This window comes from Astatotilapia calliptera, chromosome 11, assembly GCF_964374335.1.
Source record: "Astatotilapia calliptera chromosome 11, fAstCal68.1, whole genome shotgun sequence".
NCBI lineage: Eukaryota > Metazoa > Chordata > Actinopteri > Cichliformes > Cichlidae > Astatotilapia > Astatotilapia calliptera.
In genome coordinates, this window is record NC_137432.1 from 17,088,867 (window position 1) to 17,106,489 (window position 17,623).

A 17,623-nucleotide genomic window follows, 5' to 3' on the forward strand; every position below is an offset into this window, starting at 1 on the left:
TCTCTTAATAGGAGTGTTTAACCAGGGTCCAGTATGCCTCAATTTGATTACACTCTTGAAATCATTGTATTTCTTCCATTGAGTCTGAATGACTTTCTTTCAGGTGATTCCTGTAGCCAGTGAAGAGCAGCTGCTGCTAGTTGAACTGGTTCGCTCTGTCAGCGCCATGCGCACTGAGACTGTTATGCAAACAGTCAAAGAGGTCCTGAAACAGCCGCCTGCTATCGCCAAGGACAAGGTTGGTGTTTTGGTGTTTGTTGCTCAAGCCAGTCTTTATCTGTTTTTGTCTCACTTCTAAATTTTGCATAACAATGCTAGGACAGGAATGTACTCGTGTGAATATCAAGAGACTATTATGATTTATGTCAGTAAAAATGAAGAACTGTGGTAATTGTTGCCATGATTTTCTGCTTCAGAGGCTTTACAGTTTGTTTTAGAGGGGCGCTTTTTAATTTTGATACCTTTTCTCATAGGATAACTTGAAGTCTTTCAGTTAGAGTTCAGTCATTACAATAACTGTTTTTTCTGCTTTCCAGAAGCACCTCTCTCTAGAGGTCTGCATGCTGCAGTTCTTCTATTCTTATGTCCAGAGGTGAGTACACAGCTTCTCACATAATTCTATAATTAGACACCATATCTGTTGAATTCCGATATACATAGAATACACTCTTTCCTTGTGTGTATAATTACAACAACTAACCACTCTGAATTTATGATGTTGCCTCTTTCTGTGTTAGGATTCCTGTTTCCAGTTTGGTTGATAGCTGGCCATCTCTGTTGGCACTGCTGAAGGACTCTATACAGCTGGGCCTGCCCGCTCCAGGACAGTTTCTCATATTGGGGTACGTTTCTCTCCTGGGTGTTACAGTAGTCCAGTAAACATAAACTGAGTAAACAGTGGTATGATTCACTTTGCTTTGTCATTCTTTGTATAAAGCTGTTTTCTGTGTTTCTGTCCAGTTTAGCTCTAGAAGGCTTTTATTTTGAAATAGTTAAAGAAAGTCTTAATGCTATAAATTTAACAGGGCAAGTAGAACCAGTTATACTAAGCAAACAAGATACAGCTTACTCTGATAGAGTCCTGCTTCAACAAAATGTCTCTTTTATTTTGTAACTGGGGTAAATAAAGGTCTCTGTCAGGATTTTCCAAAATACAGTTTTTAATTTTAACTTATTTAATACCTTTGCTCCTTTGTTTTTCTTCTCCAGAGTTCTAAACGAGTTCATTTTGAAGAACCCTAATCTGGAGAGCAAGAAGGACCAGAGAGAGCTGCAGGTAGGTACTGCAGCCAGATTGTAGATAATAATGTGACAAGTCCATGCTCTACAGACATGCCGGATTATAACGTGCTGGATACAATCAAATTAAGCACAACAAGAACACTGAGGGAATCAAAATCATTTGTATGTTCAGGACGTGACCCATAAAGTGGTGGAGGCTATTGGGACGATTGCAGGCTCCTCGTTGGAGCAAACCACGTGGCTGAGGAGGAACCTGGAGGTGAAACCTTCTCCTCAGATCGTTGTGGATGGAACCAACCTGGAAGCTGATGTAGAAGGTGCGCTGCCTGAACTTTACGATCATACATGAAAAGGCTGTTAGCTATGTTGCTTGATAGTCACACTAAACATGTCTGGCCTTGACACCAACTACATTCTCTGTTTCTGCCATGGATGGTTTAATGTGTTTCTTGGTTTTCCTTTTCACGTCTTGATTTTTTTTTTTTAAAGATGATTTCGGTAATTCTGTGAATTCAGATAGCAGAGTCATAAATGTAGCTAACATTTTCGGGTTTAATCTGAATGCCAGACAATAATTCTTAACGTAACTCAGCTCAAGCAAAGCACGTATAAACTTGTGTTCACAGGAGCTAACATGTCTGAAAACATGTGAAATGTGAATAGTTTTGGGGTGCTTCAGCGTGGATGTGTTATTATCTGTTGTGTAGCTGCTGCTAATGTTTGGTATGTGTGTTTTGTAGATTTAATGCTCACAGTGATGGAGGCCTCCAGCTTCACTCCATCAGTGTACAGTGTGCACGCCCTCACGCTATTGGCCGAGGTAAAACACCTGAGTGTCTGTGACTCAGTTCAACCCTGTCTTTGTTTCTCAAGCCATCAGTCAGTGCCATCAGTCATTCCACTGTTCGTCTTGATTATGCTTCAAACTGCTCTCGCTCATATTTACCAGCAATGTTTAGGCCTGTCGTTATCAAGCACACCCCCACGGTCCATCTGAACTTCTTAGAGCTGATTTATAACCACCTCTCAAACTCTTAAACCATTATTAATGAACCAATAAATTCATGTGCTGAGTTGAGTGTTATGCTTTGGAGGAGGTGGATAATTGAAATCGGTGGCCACCTCCAATGTTTTGGCTGTTTTAGCTCAGAGTGGAGCTCATTACGCAGATATTGCCCATGCTTCATGGATGCAGTTTATAGATGGATGGATGCATATAAGGCAGTTCATCAAATATGTCCTGCACTGCAGTCTATGCATCTGGTAGCTGGTGAGTAGTGTGATGGTCATTTCTTATTTTTCACTCTTTGGATAAAAGTACCTAATGGCAGAAAGAATGTGACAAAATGTGGAGTGTACATGACTTTTGTGAAAAACACATTTATTTAAGCAAAAAGAAAGTTAGTATGCAGTCAAATATGTATCATATCAGTAACATGTTTGATGTGTGATGTGGTTTGTAAATAAAGAGCCAAAGAGCGGGAAACTGTGCGAGAAAAGAGCGCTGTTTAGCATGCTACTATGTCCAAAACCTTAATATGCACAAATGAATGAGAAACTTACTGTTTCAAGAAGAATATTAAGGTGTGCAAGCACTGGAAACTATGACAGCATAAAAAACGCACAATGCAGTGGTTGGATGGTGTTCAAGGATGCTTCAGTTTAAGTCTCTTTGGTGTGATGTGGTTTTTACAACTTCTTTTGGAAGCATCACTCAGCAGTTAATTGAGCAGTCATTTTAAAGCATTATCATAATCAACTTTAACTTCTGTACTCATCAGAACATGCATGTTATTTAAAAATGTTTGCTCACCTGGGTGGATATCCCCCCCCCCCGGTCTCTGTCTTATGGCTTTTTTTTTTCCTACAACCAAACAACACAGGAAGCAGGTGTTGAGGCTCAGTGGCCGCAACTATCTGCTCTCTACTTTTGAAAAATGTTGCTTGGTTTTGTCCCATTTACTAAGATTTTGATGTAAACAACACAATGAATGTTGGCTGTATCCGCCAGGTGCTGGCTCATCTGTTGGACATGGTGTTCTACAGTGATGAGAAGGAGAAGGTGATTCCGCTGCTGGTTAATATCATGCACTACGTAGTTCCCTACCTCCGCAACCACAGGTGTGGATGAGCTTCTTTGTATTGTGTGCTGCTTTTGTCCTCATTGAGAAATAACACTATGTAAATTCTTCTTTTAAAAAAAAAAAAAAAATTTAGTAATGATAATCAATAATAAAACGCATTGAATGTCTGCATGGATGCTTCACATCCTGGTCATTCCTAATTTTTCTCTGACAGCGCTCACAACGCCCCCAGCTACCGGGCTTGTATCCAACTGTTGAGCAGTCTAAGTGGGTATCAGTACACCCGGCGTGCCTGGAAGAAGGAGGCCTTCGACCTCTTCATGGACCACACCTTCTTCCAGATGGACTCCTCCTGCGTCAGCCAGTGAGTAGGAAGGAGAGGAAACTAACTGTGTGTGGGTGAAGACTTGTACAGCTGTAATGCAAGTTATTACAAGAGAGAAATGCACTTAAGAGATCACAATTGAAGGGGGATAGAATTATAAACAAAGACACTTCATCTACATAAGAGAGAGATTTTAAAGTAAAAGCTTCACTATGTTTAGTTTTGCATCTGTTGCCAAATATAACAAAGCTGTGCTTGTAGAAATTATTCCATAATTTTCCTCATTTTTGCAGCTGGAGAGCGATCATTGACCACTTGATGACTCATGACAAGACCACATTCAGAGACCTCATGAGTAAGCTAGTTTCCCTATTAGAATTTGGAGATGTATCACTGGGTGCAGTCACAGATCATTTATCAGACCACTCCCCCCTCCCTCCACTTACTGACGGCTCAAAACATTCTAATATGTTACAGATATTAAAAGCTAAAAGACTGTGGCAGGTGAAGTAATAACACGTCACATTTGTGTGTGTGTGTGTGTGTTCCTGTTAGCTCGGGTGGCTGTAGCCCAGAGCAGTTCCCTGAGTCTGTTCACCAACAGAGATGCTGAGCTGGAGCAGAGGGCCATGCTGCTTAAACGTCTGGCCTTCACCATCTACAGCAGCGAAGTGGACCAGTATCAGAAATATCTGCCTGACATACAAGGTAACCTCACACAGAAAACACCACTCTGAAGTTCCTTAATATTATCTGTCGCCTGAAAGCCCAGCTGAAGTTATTAGGTATTTTTTCTTCTAACGTGTGTGTCCACAGAGCGTCTCGTGGAGAGCTTGCGTCTGCCTCAGGTGCCCATCCTTCATGCTCAGGTGTTCCTGTTCTTCAGAGTGCTGCTGCTGCGCATGTCACCTCAGCACCTCACCTCTCTGTGGCCCACCATGATCACTGAGCTGGTTAGCAATACAGGCTACATAAAATCTGACCCCTGCTGCAGCTGTGCCTGTGTTTTACCCAAACTGATGCACTCACACATTTGTATGTTGCAGGTTCAGGTGTTTCTACTGATGGAGCAGGAGCTGACAGCAGATGAGGACATATCAAGGTATACAATGTCTTGTTATAACAAACTGGTCTGTGATGGTAAATGTACATCACAGACAACTCACTCCTGTCTTCCTGTTTTTTTGTTTTTTTAAACAAAACCCTGTTCACCTGTAGGACATCCGGGCCATCTGTGGCTGGGCTAGAGACCACCTATTCTGGAGGGAACGGCTTCTCCACCTCCTACAACAGTCAACGCTGGCTCAACCTCTATCTCTCTGCCTGCAAGCTTCTGGATCTGGCCTTGGCGCTGCCTCCCGAGAGCCTGCCTCAGTTTCAGATGTCAGTACAGACACTAGCTTGCATGTCATCATCAGGGACTCAATAACAGACATACAGTGGGGCAAAAAAGTATTTAGTCAGCCACCGATTGTGCAAGTTCCCCCACCTAAAATGATGACAGAGGTCAGTAATTTGCACCAGAGGTACACTTCAACTGTGAGAGACAGAATGTGAAAAAAAAAATCCATGAATCCACATGGTAGGATTTGTAAAGAATTTATTCGTAAATTAGGGTGGAAAATAAGTATTTGGTCACCTCAAACAAGGAAAATCTCTGGCTCTCACAGACCTGTAACGTCTTCTGTAAGAAGCTTTTCTGTCCCCCACTCGTTACCTGTATGAATGGCACCTGTTTGAACTCATCTGTATAAAAGACACCTGTCCACACCCTCAAACAGTCAGACTCCAAACTCCGCCATGGCCAAGACCAAAGAGCTTTCGAAGGACACCAGGAAAAGTATTGTAGACCTGCACCAGACTGGGAAGAGTGAATCTACAATAGGCAAGCAGCTTGGTGTGAAAAAATCAACTGTGGGAGCAATCATCAGAAAATGGAAGACATACAAGACCACTGATAATCTCCCTCGATCTGGGGCTCCACGCAAGATCTCATCCCGTGGGGTCAAAATGATCATGAGAACGGTGAGCAAAGATCCCAGAACCACACGGGGGGACCTGGTGAATGACCTGCAGAGAGCTGGGACCAAAGTAACAAAGGTCACCATCAGTAACACACTACAACGGCAGGGAATCAAATCCCGCAGTGCCAGACGTGTTCCGCTGCTGAAGCCAGTGCATGTCCAGGCCCGTCTGAAGTTTGCCAGAGAGCACATGGATGATACAGCAGAGGATTGGGAGAATGTCATGTGGTCAGATGAAACCAAAGTAGAACTTTTTGGTATAAACTCAACTCGTCGTGTTTGGAGGAAGACGAATACTGAGTTGCATCCCAAGAACACCATACCTACTGTGAAGCATGGGGGTGGAAACATCATGCTATGGGGCTGTTTTTCTGCCAAGGGGACAGGACGACTGATCCGTGTTAAGGACAGAATGAATGGGGCCATGTATCGTGAGATTTTGAGCCAAAACCTCCTTCCATCAGTGAGAACTTTGAAGATGAAACGAGGCTGGGTCTTCCAACATGACAATGATCCAAAACACACCGCCCGGGCAACAAAGGAGTGGCTCCGTAAGAAGCATTTGAAAGTCCTGGAGTGGCCTAGCCAGTCTCCAGACCTCAACCCCATAGAAAATCTGTGGCGGGAGTTGAAAGTCCGTGTTGCTCGGCGACAGCCCCAAAACATCACTGCTCTCGAGAAGATCTGCATGGAGGAATGGGCCAAAATACCAGCTACTGTGTGTGCAAACCTGGTAAAGACCTATAGTAAACGTTTGACCTCTGTTATTGCCAACAAAGGTTATGTTACAAAGTATTGAGTTGTATTTTTGTTATTGACCAAATACTTATTTTCCACCCTGATTTACGAATAAATTCTTTACAAATCCTACCATGTGGATTCATGGATTTTTTTTCACATTCTGTCTCTCACAGTTGAAACAATCAGTTGCACAATCGGTGGCTGACTAAATACTTTTTTGCCCCACTGTAATTTGTTTAGGTAGAAGTGTGTGCCTGTGTGTCAGTATTTGAGATGTGGAAGGGTACATTGTGATAATTGATTATGTGAATTTCACTCCTTTAAAGCTGTTCTGAGTCAATCTGAGTATGTCACGCCTCATTACAGGTATCGCTGGGCCTTCATCCCAGAGGCGTCAGACGATTCGGGGTTGGAAGTGAGACGTCAGGGGATTCACCAGAGAGAGTTTAAGCCCTACATTGTCCGACTAGTGAAGCTGCTGAGGAAACGAGCCAAGGTATCTCATCTTCTCTTGTCTGCACAGGTTATTAAATAATGAAGATAAATGAGTGCCTTTTACAAAGAGGAAAGTGCTTGTTAAAAGAGGCTGTTTTGCAAATTGTAGTTTTTGCGGGTTGGCAGGTGAATATTCAGCTTCAGTAAATTATTTGCCTCCTCCTCATAGAAAAACCCAGAAGAGGACTGCTCCACCCAAACCCTGTCCTGGGAGCCAGGTCACCTAATGCTGACCCTCTACGTGATCCGCAGTATGGAGCAGCTGCTGCCCTTCTTCAACTTGCTCAGCCAGGTGTTCAGCAGCAAGGCCAGCAGCCGCTCAGGCCCCGCCTACGCTCACAACCGCACAGATGCCTCTTTCCCCAGCCACAAGGAGGGCCACAAACTGGAGAGCCAGAAAGTGTTCTGGAGTCGAGCTCGACAAAACATTGAGGAGATGGTTGAAAAAGACTTTCTAGAGGGGCTCATCAAGACGTGAGGTCAAAACAAGCGGAGGGAGAGGGAACTAACACACAACTGATCAACACTAGTGAACCTCAACCTGTACATTAAAAAAACTATATGGGACTATAAACTTGGGGAGGAGTTTGTACATTCTTTTTTTTTTTTTTTTTTTATAATGATTTTTCTTTTAAAAGCTACTTTATTGATTTTAATTATTTGTATATATGGAGCAGCTTTGATGACTTTCAACATTTCATGTGAGTCCTTTAGGATAAAGTGAAAATGCTGTGCCATTCCATATCGATGTGACTTAATAAAGATTTCTAATGAGAAGTTTACATCAGCTATGTTGTTCTCTTTCTAAATATTAAGAAAGAACTTACACTACGCCCCTGCCATTCAGTCTAAGTCTCTTCAGTCTCTTCTCCATTCTCATCTGAGCAGGTGTAGACTGTGTATAAAAGATAGACAGCCACTACCGCATTGCCCGTTGGTTTCCACATTAGCTTTGTCGTCATCGGAATCTTGTTTTTCTGGAGCCAGCCATGACTACAGTTACTCAAAAAGGGTCGAGTCCTAAGTTATCAGCTGATGCTAGAGAACATAGAAAAATGTGTGAGCGCAATACACAGACACACCTACCTGCTGTTTAGTGCAGTAACGGGGTAATAAAATACTAGAAAATGCCTAAAACCAAAACTGAAGCAAAGACTTCTCTACTGCACAGAAAGCCATTCTTGTCAGATAATTCCATTTAAAATGCAAAGCAGCGACACCACAAAGGCAGTCAAGAGGTCAGTTTGTCTCTGAGATGACCATATCAGTATGGACTTTAGATGGTACCCTTTTAAGTTCCTGTTGGTCAACTCCACCTACATTGAGTAGACACTCAGCAGGAGAGGAGCAAAACAAACATTGTCTGCAAGGGAGTCCTAACAACAGTAGCCTGAGCAGCTACGTACAGTGGCTTGCAAAAGTATTCGGCCCCCTTGAACTTTTCCACATTTTGTCACATTACAGCCACAAACATGAATCAATTTTATTGGAATTCCACGTGAAAGACCAATACAAAGTGGTGTACACGTGAGAAGTGGAACGAAAATCATACATGATTCCAAACATTTTTTACAAATAAATAACTGAAAAGTGGGGTGTGGGTAATTATTCAGCCCCCTGAGTCAATACTTTGTAGAACCACCAATTACAGCTGCCAGTCTTTTAGGGTATGTCTCTACCAGCTTTGCACATCTACAGACTGAAATCCTTGCCCATTTTTTCTCCAGAGTAGTCTGATTTGATAACTGAGAGATGAGCGCTGTCAGATGGGAGAGAGGTCACAGCTGTTATTATACCCTATTAAAAATAAATATATTTAAAATACATTTCTAAGTGCCATGAACAAGTATTGTATTTTATATGTAGGTCTTTCCAATGTACATTAACACATTTTAATGTACATTTTTATGAAAAACGACTGATAGAACTGCATAATGCTGATCAGAAAATGTGATTGAGAGCACGACGCCAGAAGACTTCAGCACCACGGACAGGGCCGAATCCGCTGATTGGCTGCGCGTGGTTATATAAAATCGTGCTCCCTGAAGCTGCACGCTTCTTATGACCTTCGTAGTACGGAAGCAGCATGACAGGCACCAAAACCCTGTAGAGTAGCTGTATTAACCCTTCACATCCTCACGCAGCAACCCCATTCGCCCACCTCCCCACCTCGCTCGCTTCTCCCTTGAGCTCTCGCGATAAAAGAGGCTGCAGTGGGGTTGGTAACACTGCGTCACCTGACTCAAAGGAGGGGGCAGGGCGTGTTGAGAAATATAAATAAAATAATAATTAAATAAACGGAAGGATGTAAGTCCACCGAAAGCACCGCCATCCAACGACCCGGTTTGAAGCGCGCATCCCCGGAGCTGACGGTGAGGAAGGCGCAGAGGAAGCGTAGGGCTGCAGAAGGAGAAGGAGAGAGTGAGAAAAACAAACAAACAGAGGAAAAAAACGCTGCACTGGATGGTGTGGGATGAAGATGATGATGTTCCCCTGCACGCCCCGCTGATACTCAGGGACTGTCAGACTGGTGGTGGTGGTAAGGATTATCCAGGAGACAAGCGGAAGGAAGACAGGGAGGAGGGGAGGCAAGAGAGAAGCATCATCCAGGGAGGACGGCATTGTGAGGGAGGCTGTCCGACCATAACGCGGAACAGTAAGAAATTCATTAAAAAACGGAGGGGAAAACACTGAATTAAAACCTGGATTAGCGTTTTACTTTTTTGCCCTCTCCTTTTTTCCCCTTCCCCCCTTTTTTTGCATATAGACTGTAGTTATCACCGGATACTGGAATTCAGGGAAGAAAGTCAGTTCATGATTGTTCCAGAAACGCATGCAGATCCAGCAGATCTGAGTGGGAATACCAGCTCTCCGCTTGTTATGCAACTCAAATCAATTGCGGCTCTTTAGAAAGTGCCCTAATATTTCTTTTCCTGGAGCCTGTGTCTGTGTGGTGTTCTCGAGGGCGGCTGGGATTACTGAGGCTGCTCGCTCATTCCGGCGTGTGTGTGTGTGTGTGTGAGTAGGGGGGGGTAGGACCATATTGGAGGCTTGCTGGTTGTACTCCGCGGAGAGAAGATGTCGGGGCAGACGCTGACGGACCGCATCGCCGCGGCTCAGTACAGCCTGACGGGATCCGAGGTGTGCCGAGCGGTGTGCAAAGCCACCACGCACGAACAGACAGCCCCGAAGAAGAAACACTTGGAGTGTGAGTACATCTACGTCTAAGTAACCCCTCCATCTATCCTTGTCATGCACAACTAGGCCTTGCACCAAAGCCATGATGGTTGCCCCCCACCCCCACATCCGTTACTCCAGCGTGTCTTAATATGCTTGGATGGGTTTCAAGTCATAGTATATACTCACGTGTATGAACACACACACACACACACACACACATACACACACGTACTACCGAAAGACCACCAACAGGAACTGCTTTCAGTCTTAACTGACCAAGCCAAAGTTAATATATAATTACATGGCCTCTCACCCGCTGACTGTGCATTAGTGTAGAGCCAGAATAGGGAAACCACAAAGTCTCCAACCAGATACTTACAGATAAAAGTCCCTCTGATTGCATGCTATCTCTCCCTCCAATGCTGCTCTTATGCTAGTTACTGCATAATTAAAAGGCTAAAAGTAGTTTCAGTACTACTAAGCACACAGGTGGGGTTGTTGCCTGAGACCTTGTCCTCTATGGTAGCACTGAAAAAACTGCCAACATATTTATCACAGATTTCTTTTTTCGTTTCTTGGTGCAGTTTCTAGATGTCTTTCATTGCACGAACAGGGTTGTCAAATGAAGGAGCAGGCGGTGCCAATTCAATAAAAAAAAAAAAGGCTATTAGCTTTTTGGAAAGGATGGAATGGGGCTGTATTTACTGATAACACACAATTTCAGGGACAGTCAATATCCCCAGTGGTCATCCATACATAAAGTAGATTGAACTCTCCAATGACTCATGTGCAGAATAGATAATAGTGAACACAGCAAAGGTGGAGGTTTCAGTTAGAGTGGGGTTTTTTCAGGATGCAAATGAATGACACAAGGCCTTTAAGTATTTTTGCCAATAAATATGCAAAAAACAGACCAAGCTTGTGCATTTGATCTGAACACATACATGTGAATAACACAGCCTTTTGCTTTTTCTGCACAATGATATAATACAGCTTGTATTAAGATATTCAACACACAAAATCAATTTGTCTATAATATAAACACCATCCATGCATCACATCTGGGAAACATAAAGACTTGGCATAAATAGAAATACATGGAATGTCCTCAGTCCTCTTCCTACACCAATGAAATCCGTGATCCCTGACTGGATTTTTATCCAAGGAACCTTTTGCCCCCAAAATGAACGATTTAGTGCATTTATTTGGTTTTGGAATAATTGGAAACATTAGGAAGTTATTGAAACAAGCTGGTGAGAGGTCAGTGAGTGCAAGTCACTGAATTGTTGAGGTTATAGGCATCTATATAGACAGAAACTAATGGAGGAAGAGTTACGGCCGGGATGGCCGATGTGTTTGAGGTGTGGACCCAAAAACAGACATGTGAGAGAAAAACGAAGTATAACAAAAAGCAAGCCGTTTATTAAGGGTGATATCAAACAGAAAACAAGGCAAGGTGAGCTGGGGAAAAACTAAACTAAAACCTAAACTGGGATGAACTAAAACTAACATGAAAACTATGCCATGGTACCTGAACATGAATCAGAACAGGTACATCTGAAAACTGTGACAAGAAACATGAACCTGAACCGAAGCATGAAAATAATCCTGAGACCGGAAGTACATGACGCGAGACAAAGAGACGACCCAACAGAGGGGGAACAGAGGGAGATAGAGGACACAGAAGGGTAATGAGGGAAGTGGAAACACCTGGGGAAACACAGCTGACACAATGAACCTGACGCCACAGGGGAAGCAAAACTAAACACACTGAACATGGAAACACAGACTTTCAAAGTAAAACAGGAAACATGGAGAGATGTGAACTGGGACACACTGATACAAGAGACAGAGAGTCGGAGTGAGAGAGGGACAAAGAGGAGAGAGACGCAAGGGGAACCTACCTGGACAAGGAGATAACATACGACAAACAGAAAAAGACTCATAAATAAGGAGACATGGACGATAACATAAACTACACTAAACTTCAACTACGATGAACTAATACAAAATAACCCAAAATACTCTGTCACAGACCCCGCCCCCTGACAGGGAAATTATTGTTTGTGTAATTTTAAACAGGCAGAATCACCAGGGTTGGAAATATAACGGTGAAATCATTGTCTATCAGTGTCCAGGCATACATGCCCATGCCATGATGCTTCCTCCGCCGTGTTTGACAGATAGTGTTGCTTTGGATCATGAGGTGTTTCTCTCTTTCGCAATACTTCTCCCATCATTCAGCTGCAAGTTCATCTTGGTTTCACCATCCACTTTTTTTGTCTTCTTCTTCTTCTTCTTCATTTTTTTGTTGTTGCAGATTTTCCTTTAGATGTTTTCTGGCAAAGTCTAATCTGCTCTTCCTGTTCTTGAGTGTAACCAGAGGTTTGCACCTTGTTGTAATCTCTGCATATATCTGTTTATGAAGGTGTCTCTTTATTATAGACTATGTGACAGTGATACCTCTTCCTGTGTGAGGATGTTCTTGACTGGGTTAGATGTTGTGAAAATGTTTTTTTTTTTTTAATAATGGAAATAATTTGCCACTTCAGTTGTCTTCTGTGGTCTTTCAGGTCTTTTGGTGTTGCTGAGCTGCCAGGTCCTTGTTTTTAAGAATAATTCAGATTGTTGATTCGGCTGCGTCCATAAAGTTTTTCCTAGTTTCTCTTTCTAATAGGTTTATTTTGATTCTTCAGCCTTATTATGTCTTGTGCTTTTGGCATCATATTGAAATACAGTGATAAGCTATCAAATACAAATTCAACACTTTAAACCAACTTCAGACGTCTGCTTCACTGGGAACAGGCCTCACCTCAACTAATCATCACTCAATTGTCCAATTAATTTTCAGTCTTTATTAAAAGTCTGCAAAGCCTACACTTCAGTCACATATTGATTGTTTGAATCTACCATGTTGGTGTATAGGCAAAAAAAATACAAAAATGTGTCTTTTTCCAACAGCTTGTGGACCTAACTGCACACATAAAAACCTGTCTGTAGCCATTCACAGAAGTAAAACACCTAGCTTGCTCCTACACTAAGCTAACAGCCTTGTTAGGTTATTTTATCTTATGTTAAAGTTAAACATTTCATTTTAAACATGCTTCCCCCACGATATTAAAAATAAAATAAAAACTATATATTAAAAGGAATTTGGCAGTGACAGGCAGAACATGCATGGAGGTAAAACTCCTTGTTTCAACTCTTACAAATAAGTTGCATTAGCATAGCTTACTGTAACTTTAAGCTAGTACCATTTAGCTTTTAAAATCTCTGCTACAAGTGCCAACATGCTAAAGAAAAAAAAAAAAAAAGAAGACCTGAAAATCTTTTAGCTGAACTTATTTTAATTTAACATTTTAAATTCATGGAGCTCTTGAGTTCATACTGTTTTTTTCAATCAAACTGCTTCATTGTATGTGACAAAGGTAATTTGTTCTGCAGGAGAAGCAGCCTTAGGTTAAATTGTTTGACATTACATCCTGTTTTACCCATAGCTGACATTTACCCAGTGTGCTGCTTGGAGAAAAAATGTCTACTTTTACCGCTAGCAGAAAGATGCATCATAATCATCAGTGAAACTTGTTGCCAAGATCCTCCAACACCGCTGTAGTCCTGTTTTATATCGACATGCTTGGCATCCATTAATACCCCTGGAAATACACTCTGTCATCCACACAATCACATGGATTTATGTATGTGTATTTGGCTCTAGGATACTCTATTACTGAAGCAATTTACATATTTTAATAACATAAAGATGCTGCAATGATATAACTGATTGCCTTCTTGCATATCAAATCCTTGTTGTATTTCATTTTGGGAGCTTTTTGGCTTGTAATGTGACGCGCTGCTTCTCACTCTGCCTGAAACCTGACAGCAGCACATTTTTTGTCCCTCTCCAAGTGAATAGATAATGTTTGTAGTTGGTCAGTCTGTTGTCAGTGCAAAATGATACACTAAACATGTACTAACTTCACTCTGCAAGTCATTTAAAAAGGGAGGGGAGAAAACATGCTGAATTGTAAAAGGGCACTTTGTGTTAGGAGCTGTGTGCTCAAGGTCTAAAAATATCTCTCATGGATTGTTCCACTGACAGCCAAATGTGTGTTCGTTTGGTTCAAGTGACATCCAGGGGAGTAAGCTCCACAAGCTGTGATCCCCAAACCGTGCAGTGAGATAGAGAGACAGGAGAAAATTAGAAGTTACTGTATTCAGACTGAATCAGGTGCTGTAGTGTTTCTGAGGATGAAAAGCACAATAAATAGATGGTATTAGAAAAGAGTGGGATGAGAATATAAGCAGACATGTCTCCAGGTTCATGCCTCTTTACCTTGGGTTTTTAAAAGGCTGGAGAAAACAAAACACAATGATGAATAGTTCAGTAAAGTGTGTCTGTGGAGGCTTAGCAACTATTTGATATCACTTAAAAAAAAAAAAAAATTTTTAAGAGCCTGACAGATGACTGAGATGCAGATCGGAAGTCTTTTAAACTCTTAAAAGATTAGTGCTCAGGCAGCAGCACAGATTGCCCGACACCCCACATGCTATGAGTGTGTCTTACAGATGGATCTTGATATCCTCCACACAAACACACAAGCACGTGTCTGCATGTGTGCATTCACAAACCTTTGGCAGCATCCCAGCATGAATAGACTTGCATGTGGATCCAAGTGAGGAGGTGCAGCTGGGAGTCAAGTGCTTTAATGGGCCAAAGTTTTAAAGGGGATGAGGATTATAGCAGTGTACAAAGATCACTTCTAAAAAGTCTGGTAGTTTGTGTCAGTCGCACAAAATCTTAAATATGCACTGAACGTGTGCCATAAACAAAGAGTCACTTAAGAGATTTCAAGCTAATTTAAAATCCAGCTTTTATGAGGAAGGAAATATGCTCACCAGAATTTCTGGCATTTTTTTATAAACAGCAGAAAAGTCAAGCAGGCACATTTAATGTTCCCCTCACCCCCAACCAGTCATGGCAGATGGCTGCCCCTCCCTGAGCTTGGTTCTCTTGGAAGTTTCTTCCTGTTAAGTGGGAGTTTTTCCTTCCCACCATCGACATGTGCTTGCTCATAGGGGGTTGTCTGACTGTTGGGGTTTTCTCTGTATTATCGTAGAGTCTGTTCCTTACAGTATAAAGCACCTTGAGACGACGGTTGTTGTGATTCGGTGCTATATAAATAAACTTAATAAAAATGAATTAATATCAGGTGTTCTCATTGTTTTGGTGTGAAGATGAGGACATCTGTGTGAAAGCACAATTCCTGAACTATATGTGCACAATTAGGGGTTAAATGTATTTTTTTTTACAAATGTGTTAATGTTTCAGTAAATTACATAGGCTAACTTTAAGTTTAAATGAATCAGTAGAAATGTTATTAGTGTGGCCATCTGCCATGCTGGCACGCACGTACGCTCAGAGGTTCACAGTGGAGTGAGAAATGACACAAGCAAGCCATGTTCACCACACTTATCAATGTATGAAACAGAGATGTGTGGGATGACGGTGAGATGCTGCTGTTTTGAAATATTAGAATTTTAAAGAGGCGGCGGCTGAGTAGAGAAATGCCACCGCATCTGATGCTGCTCCTCCATTGTGGGCGTGTTCGAGATGCCGCTTTGGTTCTTTCTGCCTAGATTGATTGGAGTCGGTGGATTACTCAACATCTGCCACCGTAGCACATTGAAACAGCAACTGCGACAAAACTACTTCAACCATCAGGTCTGTTTTGTTATTACCTGCAAAGACAGTTTTCTTTTTCACTGCCTTAGAAATTAGGAGTTTATGAGCAGTGCTTCAATGCATCTCTTTGCGCAGTTGGTCAACAATTTCAACTAGATACAGGCCTAGCGTGTGGATCAGAGGACACACAGGGTTTCTGCAGCCTGAAGGGAAGCAACTAGATAACTAGTGTAACAGGATTTTAACATCTGCTAAATGAAGATTTCTTTGTTTTCAGGGACGGGCACCACAACTCCTGCTGCTGTTCCTAATAGCCTCCATCTCTAGCTGCCACTGCTTATGTTGCCCCTCACCTCTTAATCCTCATGCTGTTTAGGGAGCTATAACAGGTTTACAGTTTGAAGGTTATATTTTCAGAAATGTATGGCATCATGTTCCACCTGCTCTTCTCTTTGCTTCTCTATATCTACACAATATTTAAACCTTTGCGATGTTGATTATAATGACCTGATTAAGCGTCACAGCTGACATTCTGTCCATTTTTTTCTGCAATCATTATCACCAGCTCTCCCACCGCTCTAAATCCAGTCACTCTGATGAACAGGGGTTTTTTCATTTTTTTACCCAGAGACACGATTATACTCTGCTTAGAGCAAACACAGGATACAATACCTTCTGTGTGTGTGTGTTGGAGGCGGGGAGAAACGTAAACAGCGTGCTGAGTCCCCTTTGGCTGCTATGGTGCTGTTACCACAACATGAGTCACCATCAATGTGTTACCATGTTTGAGAGGCCTCCTGCCTCCTCATAGGATGGAGGATGGGGGAAGGGGCTTGAAGCGTGTCTGTATTCGTTTACATGGTCAATGTTCAACTTTATTTGCCCTAAATAAAGGCGGTCTAGTGCAGACAATATCTCTGTAAAATATCCATCTTATGGATATTTGTTTTTATGATTTTCCATGTGCAAATGTGATAGAATGGCAACCCTGAACAAGTCACTAGCCTTTCACAGGGCAAACATGGAGAGACAGGCGATCCTTCACACCTACAATTTAGATTCATGTCTCTGCACTGAGGGATTAATCCAGAGTGAGCATTCTGGGAAGCACACTTTCCCGCATAGCATTAGATGCAAAGAGTGATATTACTTCTGTATCTGTAGCAAATATGAAGCCACAGGCAGGTTAGCATGGCTTAGCTTATCTTCAGTGGGATTCAGAGACTTGGCCTTCATTCCAAGCATGGTGGAAATGCTGAAGACATGCCCAGTTTTCTCTGTAACAGCAGAGGCTTGGCATGCCTGAAATATGTCAGTAAAGTTGACACAAAGTGACATCTTTTTAAGCACCTCCACTTGTTGACCCTGTGCTGTCAGTGTGGCTATCGTCACAGAAAGTGCTGGCTGCTTCTGCAGTGTACATTTTCATGCTGCTTCGGTTAGATCCTGTGAGCTACGAGTACAATCTAGTGCTGTAATCTTACTGTTTTTGACACCTGCGACAGCTTGCTGTTGTCACAGTGTGTGAGTGTGTGTGTGCACGTTTGTTGAAAAAACTTTGTGGTGACCAAAAATTGGCATGCCATTATACCTGTTGGGACGAACCGTCACCAATTTGGGGACAAAATGCCGGTCCTGAAAAATTTGAAGGCATTTTTGAGACTCAAAATGTGGTTTTAGGGTTCTGGTTATTACCAGGTATTACTGCCTAATGGAAAACCCCAAATATGTTTCAAGCTGTGCAGAACCAACCGGAGTACAAACTAATGTAAAAGGGCTAAAAGTTGCCTGTTTAGCAATTTAGAATTTTTTAATTATGAAATTTTGTCCAAAGCATTTGCCACATTTG

The 17,623-nt window shown here is 42.2% G+C and overlaps 2 protein-coding genes across 4 annotated transcripts in view; both read left to right on the plus strand.

Annotated features, from left to right (window-relative positions):
- Positions 1-7,693, plus strand: part of dop1a (DOP1 leucine zipper like protein A) — a 30,764-nt gene extending 23,071 nt beyond the window's left edge. For all 3 annotated transcript variants that reach the window (XM_026184221.2, XM_026184222.2, XM_026184223.2), the window contains 15 exons: positions 104-238; positions 537-592; positions 738-842; positions 1,210-1,276; positions 1,415-1,559; positions 1,983-2,062; positions 3,254-3,363; positions 3,541-3,690; positions 3,945-4,006; positions 4,207-4,359; positions 4,468-4,604; positions 4,698-4,753; positions 4,870-5,034; positions 6,783-6,912; positions 7,081-7,693. In XM_026184221.2, the coding sequence (XP_026040006.1) occupies positions 104-238; positions 537-592; positions 738-842; positions 1,210-1,276; positions 1,415-1,559; positions 1,983-2,062; positions 3,254-3,363; positions 3,541-3,690; positions 3,945-4,006; positions 4,207-4,359; positions 4,468-4,604; positions 4,698-4,753; positions 4,870-5,034; positions 6,783-6,912; positions 7,081-7,389 (1,860 nt within the window). In that variant the 3' untranslated portion in view covers positions 7,390-7,693. The remainder of the gene's footprint in view (positions 1-103; positions 239-536; positions 593-737; positions 843-1,209; positions 1,277-1,414; positions 1,560-1,982; positions 2,063-3,253; positions 3,364-3,540; positions 3,691-3,944; positions 4,007-4,206; positions 4,360-4,467; positions 4,605-4,697; positions 4,754-4,869; positions 5,035-6,782; positions 6,913-7,080) is intronic.
- Positions 7,694-9,151: 1,458 nt separating this feature from the next.
- snap91a (synaptosome associated protein 91a) overlaps positions 9,152-17,623 on the plus strand; it is a 63,482-nt gene continuing 55,010 nt past the window's right edge. Inside the window, exon 1 of the mRNA XM_026183723.2 lies at positions 9,152-10,119. Coding sequence (XP_026039508.2) covers positions 9,990-10,119 — 130 coding nt within the window. The 5' untranslated portion in view covers positions 9,152-9,989. The remainder of the gene's footprint in view (positions 10,120-17,623) is intronic.